The sequence below is a fragment of the Hyaena hyaena genome, unplaced genomic scaffold (genome assembly GCF_003009895.1).
Source record: "Hyaena hyaena isolate Hyena2069 unplaced genomic scaffold, ASM300989v1 scaffold_879, whole genome shotgun sequence".
Classification (NCBI taxonomy): Eukaryota; Metazoa; Chordata; class Mammalia; order Carnivora; family Hyaenidae; genus Hyaena; species Hyaena hyaena.
Genome location: NW_024081510.1, coordinates 259,797 through 271,923, shown reverse-complemented (window position 1 = coordinate 271,923; position 12,127 = coordinate 259,797). Strand labels below are relative to the sequence as shown.

At 55.7% G+C, this 12,127-nt stretch overlaps 1 protein-coding gene across 1 annotated transcript in view; it reads left to right on the top strand.

The window, feature by feature from the left end:
• The window catches only part of OBSCN (obscurin, cytoskeletal calmodulin and titin-interacting RhoGEF), a 159,920-nt gene that overhangs the window by 95,336 nt on the left and 52,457 nt on the right, over window positions 1–12,127 (top strand). The window contains 16 exon segments of the mRNA XM_039220260.1: window positions 1,556–1,819; window positions 2,353–2,616; window positions 3,191–3,454; window positions 3,792–4,055; window positions 4,593–4,856; window positions 5,188–5,451; window positions 6,846–7,060; window positions 7,063–7,123; window positions 7,446–7,709; window positions 8,232–8,495; window positions 8,795–9,061; window positions 9,505–9,771; window positions 9,863–10,135; window positions 10,656–10,928; window positions 11,161–11,357; window positions 11,810–11,885. Coding sequence (XP_039076191.1) covers window positions 1,556–1,819; window positions 2,353–2,616; window positions 3,191–3,454; window positions 3,792–4,055; window positions 4,593–4,856; window positions 5,188–5,451; window positions 6,846–7,060; window positions 7,063–7,123; window positions 7,446–7,709; window positions 8,232–8,495; window positions 8,795–9,061; window positions 9,505–9,771; window positions 9,863–10,135; window positions 10,656–10,928; window positions 11,161–11,357; window positions 11,810–11,885 — 3,741 coding nt within the window.

The window sequence follows — 12,127 nt, the reverse complement described above, 5'->3', positions numbered from 1 at the left end:
TTCAGCCTTCATCTCTCTGATTCAGGCATGGCTGTGGCATTTCTCCTGCTGGCATGCTCTCCTAAACCTTGTTGGTCTCCCATGCAGCTCTCAGGAGTGTAGAACATCAGACCACCCCTCCACACACCTTGCCTGGGCGACCCCATCTCTGCATGGCATCTGCCCTACTCTTACCTCTGTTTCACCACAAGGAGTGAGGAGAAATCAAGCTTCTCTCTCAACTCTTTTCTTGGAGATCCCCTCTGCTAACCATGCAAGTTCACTGCTCATGAGACCCACCTTCCACAGACTCAGGGCAGAATTCATCCAAGTTTCTTCCTACTTCTTACAGACACCAGCAAGTGGCCAGTCACCTATTCCTCATTGCCAGTTTGGGCCTCACCAAAAGTGCCGTAACACCTATACTGACCACCCCTGCCCCCATGATCTGCTCCAGGCAATCTAGATCCATCCAGTTGTTCATCAAAACCCAGCCTCCACGCAACACCCAGTTCCGAAGCTTCTTCTAGAACTTGAGGTCTTTGTTATGCCACGAACTGCTCCTGCTGACAAAACAGGCATGCCTGAGATACAGAGAGAAGTGGCCTCAACATTGGAAATGTGTAGTCTCCCAGTCCTGGAGGCTGGAGGCTGAGATCAAGGCGAGACAGGGCTGGTTCCTCTGGAAGCCTCTCATTGGCTTGCAGATGACTGTCTTTCTCCTGTGTCCTTTGTCCTCACGTAGCTGTTGCTCTGTGTATGTGTGTGTGTCCCTACCTCCTGTCATATAAGATCAGGGCCCACCCTAGTGACTTCATTTTACCTTAACCACCATTGTAAAGACCCCCTCTCCAAATTCAGTGCCATTCTGAGGTCCTGGGGGTTGGGGCCTCAACATGAATTTGGGATACAGCAGTCATCCCATGACATGGTGTGATCAGGGTGGACACTGGTCAACTGTAACTTTTGGACCTTGTTGTGTCTGGAGTGGGATTTCAGGTGACAAGGGCCCAAGAGTGTGCTGCATCCATCATAATCTTGGAGATCTGAGCAGGAGAATGAGTGTCCGGTGGGGTCTGGACAAGAACATGTGTGGTAGAGCAGGTGGGACCTAGTGTGCGTGGGGATGGCATGCAATGAGCCCAGGTGTGGCAGCAAGAGATGGACACCATGCCTTGGCTGGGAGACATGAGGTGAGAAGCAACAGTGGAGCAGCGGATGTCATGGCCAGGAGTTGCCTCATGGGCATTCTTCCATGAGAGATAGCCATCATGTCATGTGTGGGAGTTGTGAGTGAGAGGAACCTGACTTCAAGCTTGGTGCAGGTGAGGCCAGAGCTGGGCTAGTACAAAAGGTCAGGGTATGAGGACATTGAGGAGACATGACACTTGGAAGGAGCCAGTTCCTGGGTAAAATGCCCAGGGTCCGGGTGGATGCCAGAAGCCCTCACAATCAAACATGAGCTGATCCATCTGTCCTCCTCCACGTTTCTGCTTTATTGATCGTAAGTGTTCACATCATGCCTCAAATCCTCCAGAGGGATTGATGGCTTCTGTCCATCTGACCTTCCACTGAGCACTGCCTGCTCAGTTCATCCAAGATCTGAAGACCAAGGAGGCCATGGAAGGGGCCATGGCCACACCGCACTGTGAGCTGAGCAAGGCGGTCCCCGTGGAATGGAGGAAGGGGTCCAAGACCCTCAGAGCTGGGGACAGAGTCAGACTGAAGCAGGACAGAACTGTGTGTGAGCTGGAGATCCATGGCCTGGTCGTGTCAGATGCCAGAGAGTACTCGTGTGTGTGTGGGCAGGAGAGGACATCAGCCACGCTGACTGTCAGGGGTAAAGACCATGTGTGGCCAAACAGAGCCATGATCTGGTGTCCAGACTTTGTGACTTTGTGACTTCCATCTGCACTCACTCTGTGTTCACATTCTTTCTCTCTCACATTCTCTGGTGTTACCTTTCACTTGTTACTACATGGAATCTCTCCCTTTCCTAGGCTGTTGTGTGAACCATGAGAAGCCAGCATCCCAGCCACATATAACCCTTCAGTCATATCTGGTGCTGTTGTCCCATGAAAGTCTGTCTTGTCTTCTGTGCTATTGTGTCCTGCCCTCAACAATCTTCCGATTTGTCTGACTCTCCAGCCGTACTAGCCAGAGTCATACAAAGTTTGAGGTCTGAGGAGAGACCAAAGAGGCCATGGCCACACTGTGCATAGGCCAGCCTGAAGGAAGCCACAACTCACAGTGTATGTTCAACACATTCAGCACATGGCCTGTGTCCAGTTTCTTTGTCTTTTCTGTGCTGTCCGTGTCCTGTCTCATCCATGTGCTCAGAGACCATGATTATTTCTGTGTCTTTCTGACCAGCCATGCCTGCCAAGTTCACAAAGAGCCTGAAGAAGGAAGAGGCCACAGAAGGGACCACAGCCATTCTGCGCTGTGAGCTGAGCAAGGTGGCCCCTGTGGAGTGGAGAAAGGGGTCTGAGACCCTCAGAACCAGGGACAGAATGAGCCTCAGGCAGGATGGAACTGTGTGTGAGCTGGAGATCCGTGACCTGGCCTTGGTGGATGCCGGGGAGTACTCGTGTGTGTGCGGGCAGGAGAGGACATTGGCCATGCTGACCATCAGGGGTAAAGACCATGTGTGGCCACATGGACTAATGGCTTGATGTCTGCACATTGTTGCCACGTCACCACCTTATTCACAGGACTTGTGGGTGTCTGTGTCTTTTTAGCTGTAGTTGCAAGGTCTTCTGGATCCTTTCTCGTCATCCAGCACATGTCTTGATATTGGTGTCCAGTCCTTTGTGCCCCTTGTTTCTGCAAGGCCGCTTGCCCCCTCACTATTGGTGCATGTGTGTCTCATTCCTCCCAATGGCCCTCTGCAGTTGTGGCATCCTTGTATGGGTACCATCTTGGACACAGGTCCCCAGAGAGCCTATTGTCCCCCCTGCTTCTTGGCCATTTCCCAGCCATGCAGGCCAGAGTCATTACAAAGTATGAGGCCTGAGGAGCCACTGAGAGGCCACAGCCACACTGTACATAAGCAGGTCTGAGGGAAACCACAACACACAGTGTAGGCTCAGCACACTAAGCACATAGCCGATGTCCATTGAATTTGTGTCTTATCTTTCCTGTTCATGTCCTGTCTCATCTATGTACTCAGAAACTGTGATCATGTCTGTGTCTTTCTTACCCTCCACAGGCCTGCCCCCCAAGTTTACAAAAAGCCTGAAGAAGGAAGAGGCCACTGAAGGGGCTACGGCCACTCTGCGCTGTGAGCTCAGCAAGGCGGTCCCCGTGGAGTGGAGGAAGGGGTCTGAGACCCTGAGAGCTGGAGACAGAGTCAGCTTGAAGCAGGATGGGACCATATGTGAGCTGGAGATCCATGGCCTGATTATGGAGGATGCCGGAGAGTACTCATGTGTTTGCGGTCAGGAGAGGACATCAGCCACACTGACTGTCAGGGGTAAAGGTCATGTGTGGCCACATGGGCCAGTGTATTGGTGTCTGCATATTGTCCCATGTCACCACCTTCTCCCTGTCAGACTCCATAGGCATCTGTGTCTCTCTAGCTGTGTCCCCTGGGAACTCCCAGCCTCCCTCTCCTTGTCAAGTATTTGTTGTAATGTTTGTGTCCAAGTTTGTGTTTGTCTCTCCTGGACTATTTGCCTGCCCACTCTGTGCTCCATTTACTCATTCATGCCATGGCCCTGGGAAGTTTGTGTGATGCCTGTTGAGTGTCTTGTCCTGGACATAGAGTCCTGAGACAGTCTGGAGTCCTCCTGATCCTTGGCTCTTCCCAGCCCTACCCGCCAAGTTCACAAAGAACCTGTTGAAGGAAGAGGCCACTGAAGGGGCTACAGCCACTCTGCACTGTGAGCTGAGCAAGGTGGTCCCCGTGGAGTGGAGGAAGGGGTCCGAGACTCTCAGAGCCGGGGACAGAGTCAGCCTGAAGCAGGATGGGACCGTGTGTGAGCTGGAGATCCATGGCCTGGCCTTGGAGGACACTGGAGAGTACTCGTGTGTGTGCGGGCAAGAGAAGACATCGGCCATGCTGACCGTCATGGGTAAAGACCACGTGTGGCCAAGCAGAGCCATGATCTGGTGTCCAGTTGACTACATGACGTCCATCTGCATTCACACCGTGTTCACATTCTTCCTCTCTCACATTCTCTAGTATGACCCTACACCCATTACTCCATGGAATATCTCCCCTTTATGGGTTGTTGTGTGAACCATGAGAACCCAGCATCCCAGCCACATATATCCCTTGACCACATCTGGTCCTGTTGTCTCATGGGAGTCTGTCTTGTCTTCTGTGCTATCATGTCCTGCCCTCAACAATTCTCCATTCTGGGTCTGACCCCCTAGGTGTGCTAGCCAGAGTCATACAAAGTATGAGACTCGGGGAGCCACCAAAGAGACCATGGCCACACTGTATATAATCAGGTCTGAGGGAAGCCACAACCCACCATTGTGCTCAACATACCCAGCATGTGGCCCATGTCCAGTGTGGTTTGTGTCCTTTCTGTGCTGTTCATGTCTTGCCTTATCCACATGTTCAGAGACTGTGATTGTGTTTGTGTCTTTCTGACCATCCCCAGCACTACCTGCCAAGTTCACAAAAAGTCTTGGAAAGGAAGAAGCCACAGAAGGGGCCACAGCCAAGCTGTGCTGCAAGCTGAGCAAGGTAGCCCCTGTGGAGTGGAGGAAGGGGTCCAAGACCCTCAGAACTGGGGACAGAGTCAGCCTGAGGCAGGATGGAACCATGTGTGAGCTGGAGATCCATGGCCTGGCTGTGGCAGATGCCGGGGAGTACTCATGTGTGTGCGGACAGGAGAGCACATCGGCCATGCTGACCGTCAGGGGTAAAGATTGTGTGTGGCCTTGTTACTTGGTGTCTTAACATTGTTGTTACGTCACCACCTTCTCCATGTCAGACTCTTTGGGCATCTGTGTGTCTCTAGCTGTGTCGCCCTGTGGACTCCTGGCTTCCATCTATTTGTCAGGTATTTGTTCTAATGTTCATGTTCAGGTTTATGTTTGTCTCTCCTGGACTGTTTGCCTGCCCATTCCGTACTCCATTCACTCATTCATGCCGTGGCCCTGGGCAGTTTGTGTGATGCTTGTGGGTGTCTCATCCTGGACATAGAGTCCCTGAGACAGTCTGGAGTCCTCCTTATCCTTGCCTCTCCCCAGCCCTGCCTGCCAAGTTCACAAAGAGCCTGAGGAAGGAAGAAGCCACGGAAGGGGACACGGCCACTCTGCACTGTGAGTTGAGCAAGGCGATCCCCGTGGAGTGGAGGAAGGGATCTGAGACCCTCAGAGCCGGGGATAGAGTGAGCCTGAAGCAGGAGGGGACCGTGTGTGAGCTGGAGATCCATGGCCTGGCCTTGGAGGACACTGGAGAGTACTCGTGTGTGTGCGGGCAGGAGAGAACATCAGCCATGCTGACTGTCAGGGGTAAACACCGTATGTGGCCATGTGGCCAATGTCTTGGTGTCTGCGTATCATTGCTATGTCACCACCTTCTCCCTGTCAGAATCAGTGGGCATCTGTGTCTCTCCAGCTGTGTCCCCTGGGAACTCCCAGCCTCCATCTCCTTTTTAAGTATGTGTTCTGGTGTTTGTATCCAGGCTAGTGTATGTTCCTCCTGGACTGTTTGCCTTTCTCATTTTCTGTGTCTTCGTTCATGCATTCATTCATTCATTCGACTGTGACCCTTTACTGTTGAGAGATTATTGTGGGTATTCCCATCCTGGACAAAGTGTTCCCAAGACAGTTTGATGTTCTCTGTGTCACCTTGCCCCTACCCAGACCTGCTGGCCAAGTTCATTAAGGGCTTGAGAAAGGAAGAGGACACAGAAGGGACCATGGCCAATCTTCACAGTGAGCTGAGCAAGGTAGTCCCCATGGGGTGGAGGAAGGAAGGGGTCCAAGACCCTCAGAGCCGGGACAGGTTCAGCCTGAGGCAGGATGCGACTGTGTGTGAGCTGGAAATCTGTGGCCTGGCTGTGGCAGACACTGAAGAGTACTCGTGTGTGTGTGGGCAGGAGAGGACATTGGTCATGCTGATTGTCAGGGATAAAAACAACATGTGGCCAACAATACCCATGATATGGTGTCCATTTGACTTTGGGACGTCCATCTGCGCTCATTCTGTGTTCACATTCTTTCTCTCTCACATTCTCTCTTGTCACTCTCCACCCATGACTCTGTGGCATCTCTCCACTTCCTGGATTGTTATGTGAACCATGAGAAGCCAGCATCCCAGCACATATAACCTCTGGTTATATCTGGTCCTGTTGTCCCATAGGAGTCTGTCTTCTTTTTCTTTTTTTTTCTTTTTTATTTATTTCTGAGAGATAGAGACAGGATGAGCAGGGGAGGGTCAGAGAGAGAGGGAGATACAGAGTCTGAAGCAGGCTCCAGGCTCTGGGCTAGCTGTCAGCACAGAGCCCGACACGGGGCTCGAACCCATGAACTGTGAGATCATGACCTGAGACAAAGTTGGATGCTCAACTGACTGAGCCACCCAGATGCCCCAAGAGTCTGTTTTATCCTCTGTTCTATTGCATCCTGCCCTCAACAATTCTCTATTCTGTGCCTGACTCCCCAGCTGTACTAGCCAGAGTCATACAAAGTATGAGGCTTGAGGAGCCACTGAAGAGGCCACGGCCACACTGTACATAAGCAGGTCTGAGGGAAGCCACAACCCACAGTGTGTGCTCAGCACACCCACTCACCATGTGGCCCAGGTCCAGTTTGGTTTGTGTCTTTTCTGTGCTGTTTGTGTCCTGTCTCATCCACGTGTCCAGAGACTGTGATTGTGTCTATGCCTTTCTGACCATCCCCAGCCCTGCCCGCCAAGTTCACAATGAGCCTGAGGACAGAAGAGGCCACAGAAGGGGCCACAGCCATTCTGCGCTGTGAGCTGAGCAAGGCAGTCCCTGTGGAGTGGAGGAAGGGTACTGAGACTCTCAGAGCTGGGGAAAGAGTGAGCCTGAAGCAGGATGGGACTGTGTGTGAACTGGAAATTGGTTGTCTGGCCATGGCAGATGCCAGAGAGTACTCGTGTGTGTGTGTGGGCAGGAGAGAACATCAGCCACGCTGTCAGGGGTAAACACCATGTGTGGCCATGTGGGCCAGTGTCTTGGTGTCTGCATATTGTCACTATGTCACCACCTTCTCCCTGTCAGACTCCGTGGGCATCTGCGTCTCTCTAGCTGTGTCCCTTGGGAACTCCCAGCCTCCTTCTCCTTGTCAAGTATTTGTTCTGATGCTTGTGTCCAAGCTTGTGTTTGTCTCTCCTGGACTGTTTGCCCACCCACTCCGTGCTCCACTCACTCATTCATGCCATGGCCCTGGGAAGTTTGTGTGATGCCTGTGAGTGTCTTGTCCTGGACATAGAGTCCCTGAGACAGTCTGGAGTCCTCCTGATCCTTGGCTTTCCCCAGCCTTGCCCACCAAGTTCACAAAGAACCTGTTGAAGGAAGAGGCCATAGAAGGGGCCATGGCCACTCTGCGCTGTGAGCTGAGCAAGGCGGTCCCCGTGGAGTGGAGGAAGGGATCCGAGACCCTCAGAGCTGGGAACAGAATCAGCCTGAGGCAGGATGGGACCGTGTGTGAGCTGCAAATCCGTGGCCTGGCTTTGGCGGATGCCGGAGAGTACTCATGTGTGTGCGGGCAGGAGAGAACATCAGCCACGCTGTCTGTCAGGGGTAAAGACCTAGTGTAGCCAAGCATAGCTGTGATCTGGTATCTAATTGCATTTGTGACATCCCTCACTCATTCCGTGTTCACGTTCTTTCTGTCCCTGATGTCACCCTCCACCCATTACTTCATGGAATGTCTCCCCTTCCTAGGTTGTGTGAACCACGAGAAGCCAGCAGCTCAGCTGCATATAAACCCTTGGTCACATCTGTTCCTGTTGTCCCATAGGAGTCTGTCCTGTCATCTATGCTACTGTGTTCCACCCTCAACAATCCTGCATTCTGTGTCCGACTCCCTAGCCATGCTAGCCAAAGTCATACAAAGTATGAGGCTCGAAGTGCCACCAAAGTGGCACGGCCACACTGTACATAAGCAGGTCTGAGGGAAGCTACCCACAGTGTGTGCTCAGTACACCCAGCATGTGGCCCACGTCCAGTTTGGTTTGTGTTTTTTTCTGTGCTGTTTGTGTCCTGTCTCATCCACGTGTTCAGAGACCGTGATTGTGCCTGTGTCTTTCTGACCATCCCCAGCCCTGCCCGCCAAGTTCACAAGGAGCCTGAGGACAGAAGAGGCCACAGAAGGGGCCACAGCCATTCTGCTATGTGAGCTAAGCAAGGTGGCCCCTGTAGAGTGGAGGAAGGGGTCCGAGACCCTTAGAGCTGGGGACAGAGTGAGCCTAAAGCAGGATGGGACAATGTGTGAACTGGAGATCCGTGGCCTGGCCGTGGCAGATGCCGGAGAGTACTCGTGTGTGTGCGGGCAGGAGAGAACATCAGCTATGCTGACTGTCAGGGGTAAAGACCACGTGTGGCCATGTGCATTGCATGGGTGCCTGTCCCTGTATGTGTTCCTGCAGCACCACTGTGTCTTGGGCTCTCACCTACACTGTGCCATGTCTACTCACCTGTCCAGTGTTCTTTGTCTGCTCACTGACCCCCATCCTCATGACCTCACATGGCTGTCCTGCTGGTGGGTGTACCTCTCCCACCTCACCCCAATCTGTCCAGCTTTCCTGCTCTCAGTGGGCACAGCTGAGTGTGGGGGTGCCGCCTTGGGCTGACCGTGTCTCCCTTCTGCACCCACCTCCCTGCAGCCCCGCAGGTGGTGTTCAAGGAGCCGCTGCAGAGCATGCAGGCTGAGGAGGGTGCCTCAGCCACCCTGCGGTGTGAGCTGTCCCAGCCCAATGCTGCTGTGGTCTGGAGCAAGGGCGGTCTGGAGCTGCAGGCTGATGGGCGCCGGGAGCCTCGGCAGCGGGGCCACACTGCAGAGCTTATGCTTCGGGACCTGCGCAGAGAGGACGCGGGCGAGTACACCTGTGCCTGTGGACCTCAGGCCACCAGTGCTGCCCTCACCGTTACAGGTGGGCTTCAAGTCAACACCTGTTCCAGGGGCAAGTTCCCTGTGCTTTGGGCTGGGCCTCTGGGCTGCAGCACCTCCCTGGGTGTCCTGTGGGGCACACAGGCTCCCGTGGGCATGGCAGGCATGGCAGGAGACTCAGCCTCCATGACCCCCACCCTGGGAGCTGAGCCCCTGAGGTTACCCCCATCCCCTGCAGCCATACCCATGCAATTCCCACCTACACCCTTGTAGGAACCATGGGTCTGGCTCTCACTTTCTCCCCATCCCCTCAGCTGCACCCCCATGGTCTCCCTGCACACCTTAGCTGCACCTGTAGTCTCTCTGCATTCTCATAACTGCACCCCTGTGGTCTCTCCCTGCCCACCCATAGCTGCATCCCTATGGTCTCCCTGCACTCCCTAGCTACCCCTGCACCTGCCCTCACGCCGTCCTGCTTCCCTGCAGCTGCACCAGTGCACTTCCTCCGGGAGCTGCAGGCCCAGGAGGTGGATGAAGGTGCAACAGCCCACTTGCGCTGTGAGCTGAGCCGAGAGGGCGCTAGCGTGGAGTGGCGCAAGGACTCCCTGCAGCTCTTCCCTTGTGCCAAGTACCAGATGGTGCAGGAGGGAAGGGCTGCTGAGCTGCGGGTGCATGGCACCGAGCAGGAGGACGCCGGCCATTACACCTGTGACACAGGCCACGCACAGAGCACGGCCAGCCTCTCCGTCCGAGGTGAGCTGCCCTGCCCTCCCTGGGCCCTCACCTCCTGGGAGCAGTGGGTGCCATGCTCACCAGCCCCAAGCACCTCTCCCTGGCCCCCCAGCCCCTAGGCCCATATTCCAGATGGAGCTGCAGAGCACAGGGCAGGAGGCCGGCAGTGTGGCCCGGCTACACTGCCAGCTGAGTGAGGCAGAGCCCGGCGTCCCGGTGCAGTGGCTTAAGGAGGGTGTGGAGCTGCATATGAGCCCCAAGTACGAGATACGGCGTGTGGGGACCACGTGTGAGCTGCTGATCCACGGGCTGGAGACCAAGGACACCGGCGAGTACGTCTGCGTGGCCGGTGGTCAGAAAACCGTGGCCTCTGTCATGGTCAAAGGTGAGCCATCTGTGCCACACCCACTCCCCCAGTAGCTGCCCTGGGGGTATGCCTGGCCTGGCCCAGCACTCTCTAGGGCCACACACTCATCTGGGCGTGGCTCTGAGGCTCCTGCAGTTACAGGCTCTTTCTTCTTTCTGCTCACTCTGGTGAGGGTGGCCCCAGCCTGCAGGCGGACAGCCTGTCCTGGGCCTCTCTGAAGAGTTTGCCTCCCTGCTATCCTGACCAAGGTGGAGCTGGCCACAGGGTAGGGGTGGGCAGAGGCAGCCCCCACGCGACAACCCCACCCCACACGGCTGGCCACAGGGTGGGGGTGGGCAGAGGCAGCCCTACAACCCTTCTGTACTTCTACCAAGTGCCCAGACTCGAGTGTCATGGTGACAAAGATTGTGCATGGTGGATAGAGGTTGTGCTTGGTGGATAGAGGGGGAGAGTGGGAGGGTGTTCAGGAAGACTTCTTGGAGGAAGGGAGTGGGAGGTTGGCCTGGCTGGTAAAGGGACCCTCTCACCCACACCCCAGAGCCCGAGGTGACCATTGTGCGGGGGCTGGAGGATGCTGAGGTGCAGGTTGATGGGGACGTGGAGTTCCGTTGCCAGCTGTCACGGGCCGGGGCCACAGAGGTGGAGTGGCGCCTCCAGGGCCTACCACTGCAGAACAATGAGGTGACGGAGCTGGCCGTGCAGGGTGGCTGCACCCACACTCTGAGGCTGAAGGGTGTGACCCCTGAGGACGCAGGCATCGTCTCCTTCCACGTGGGCGCCCACACATCCTCTGCCCAGCTCACTGTCCGAGGTAGTGGGTGCCACACAGGCTCAAGCCCTCAGTATGCCAGAGACAACTTCCTGGGTCCCTGGCCTTCGGGGTTGTGGGACTGGTGGGGAGGCAGCCCTGTGAGGGGTTGGAGATGGCAGAGGTCTGATGGAGGGGTGCCCCATGTGCTTGTGCTCAGGAAGTGGGGTGGGGTATTGGGAGGCACCCCTGACATCCTGGACACTGAGGCCCACACCCTGTATCCCCTGTGCAGTCCCCGAGGTGAGCATCCTGGAGCCCCTGCAGGACGTGCAGCTCAGTGAAGGCCAGGACGCCCACTTCCGGTGCCAGCTGTCTAGGGCCTGCGGCCAGGAGGCCTGCTGGGCCCTGGGAGGGGTGCCCCTGCAGGCCAACGAGATGAACGACATCACTGTGGAACACGGCACGCTGCACCTGCTCACTCTGCATAAGGTGGCTTCCCTGGGTCCTGCCCCAGCTGCGGTGCTCCCCGGGTGTGTGTGTTGGGGGAGGTTCCCACTCCATTTGGACCAGGCGGGGGTCCAGGTGCAGTGCTCCCCGGGTGTTGTGGGGTGGGGAGGTTCCCACTCCATTCAGACCTGGTTGGGGTCCAGCTACGATGCTTCCCGGGGTGTAGGGGGCAGAGGTTCCCACTCCATTCGGACCAGGCTAAGGTCCAGCCACAGTGCTCCCCTAGATATGGAGGAAAGTTCCCACTCCATTCAGACAAGGCTGGGGTCCAGCCACGGTGCTCCTCGGGTGTGTGTGGGGAGTAGGTTCCCACTCCATTCAGACCAGGCTGAGGTCCAGCCACAGTGCTCCCCAGGTAGGGGGGAAGCTTCCCACTGCATTTGGACTGGGATAGGGGTCTGCATAGATGGAACAGACCACCCTCTCTCCTTCAGGTGACCCTGGAGGATGCTGGAACCATTAGTTTCCAAGTGGGCTCGTGTAGCTCTGAGGCCCAGCTGAAGGTCACAGGTGGGCAGCCCCCTCCCCTAACCGGCCCATTGCTTGTGGATGTCTGTATTTCCTTAGATGGGGAGCTGTTGCGGGTGGTGTGGCCAGAGGCTCACACCTTCCAGAGGTGATCTTGCCTTGGGATGGTGACCGTCCACCCCTTGATGGCTAAAGCCACAGACCAGAATGGTAGTGTGTGTAGGATCCCTGTATGGGATTAGTGCTGTCCACAGGAGGGACATGTGGGCCTGGGCCCTGAGGTG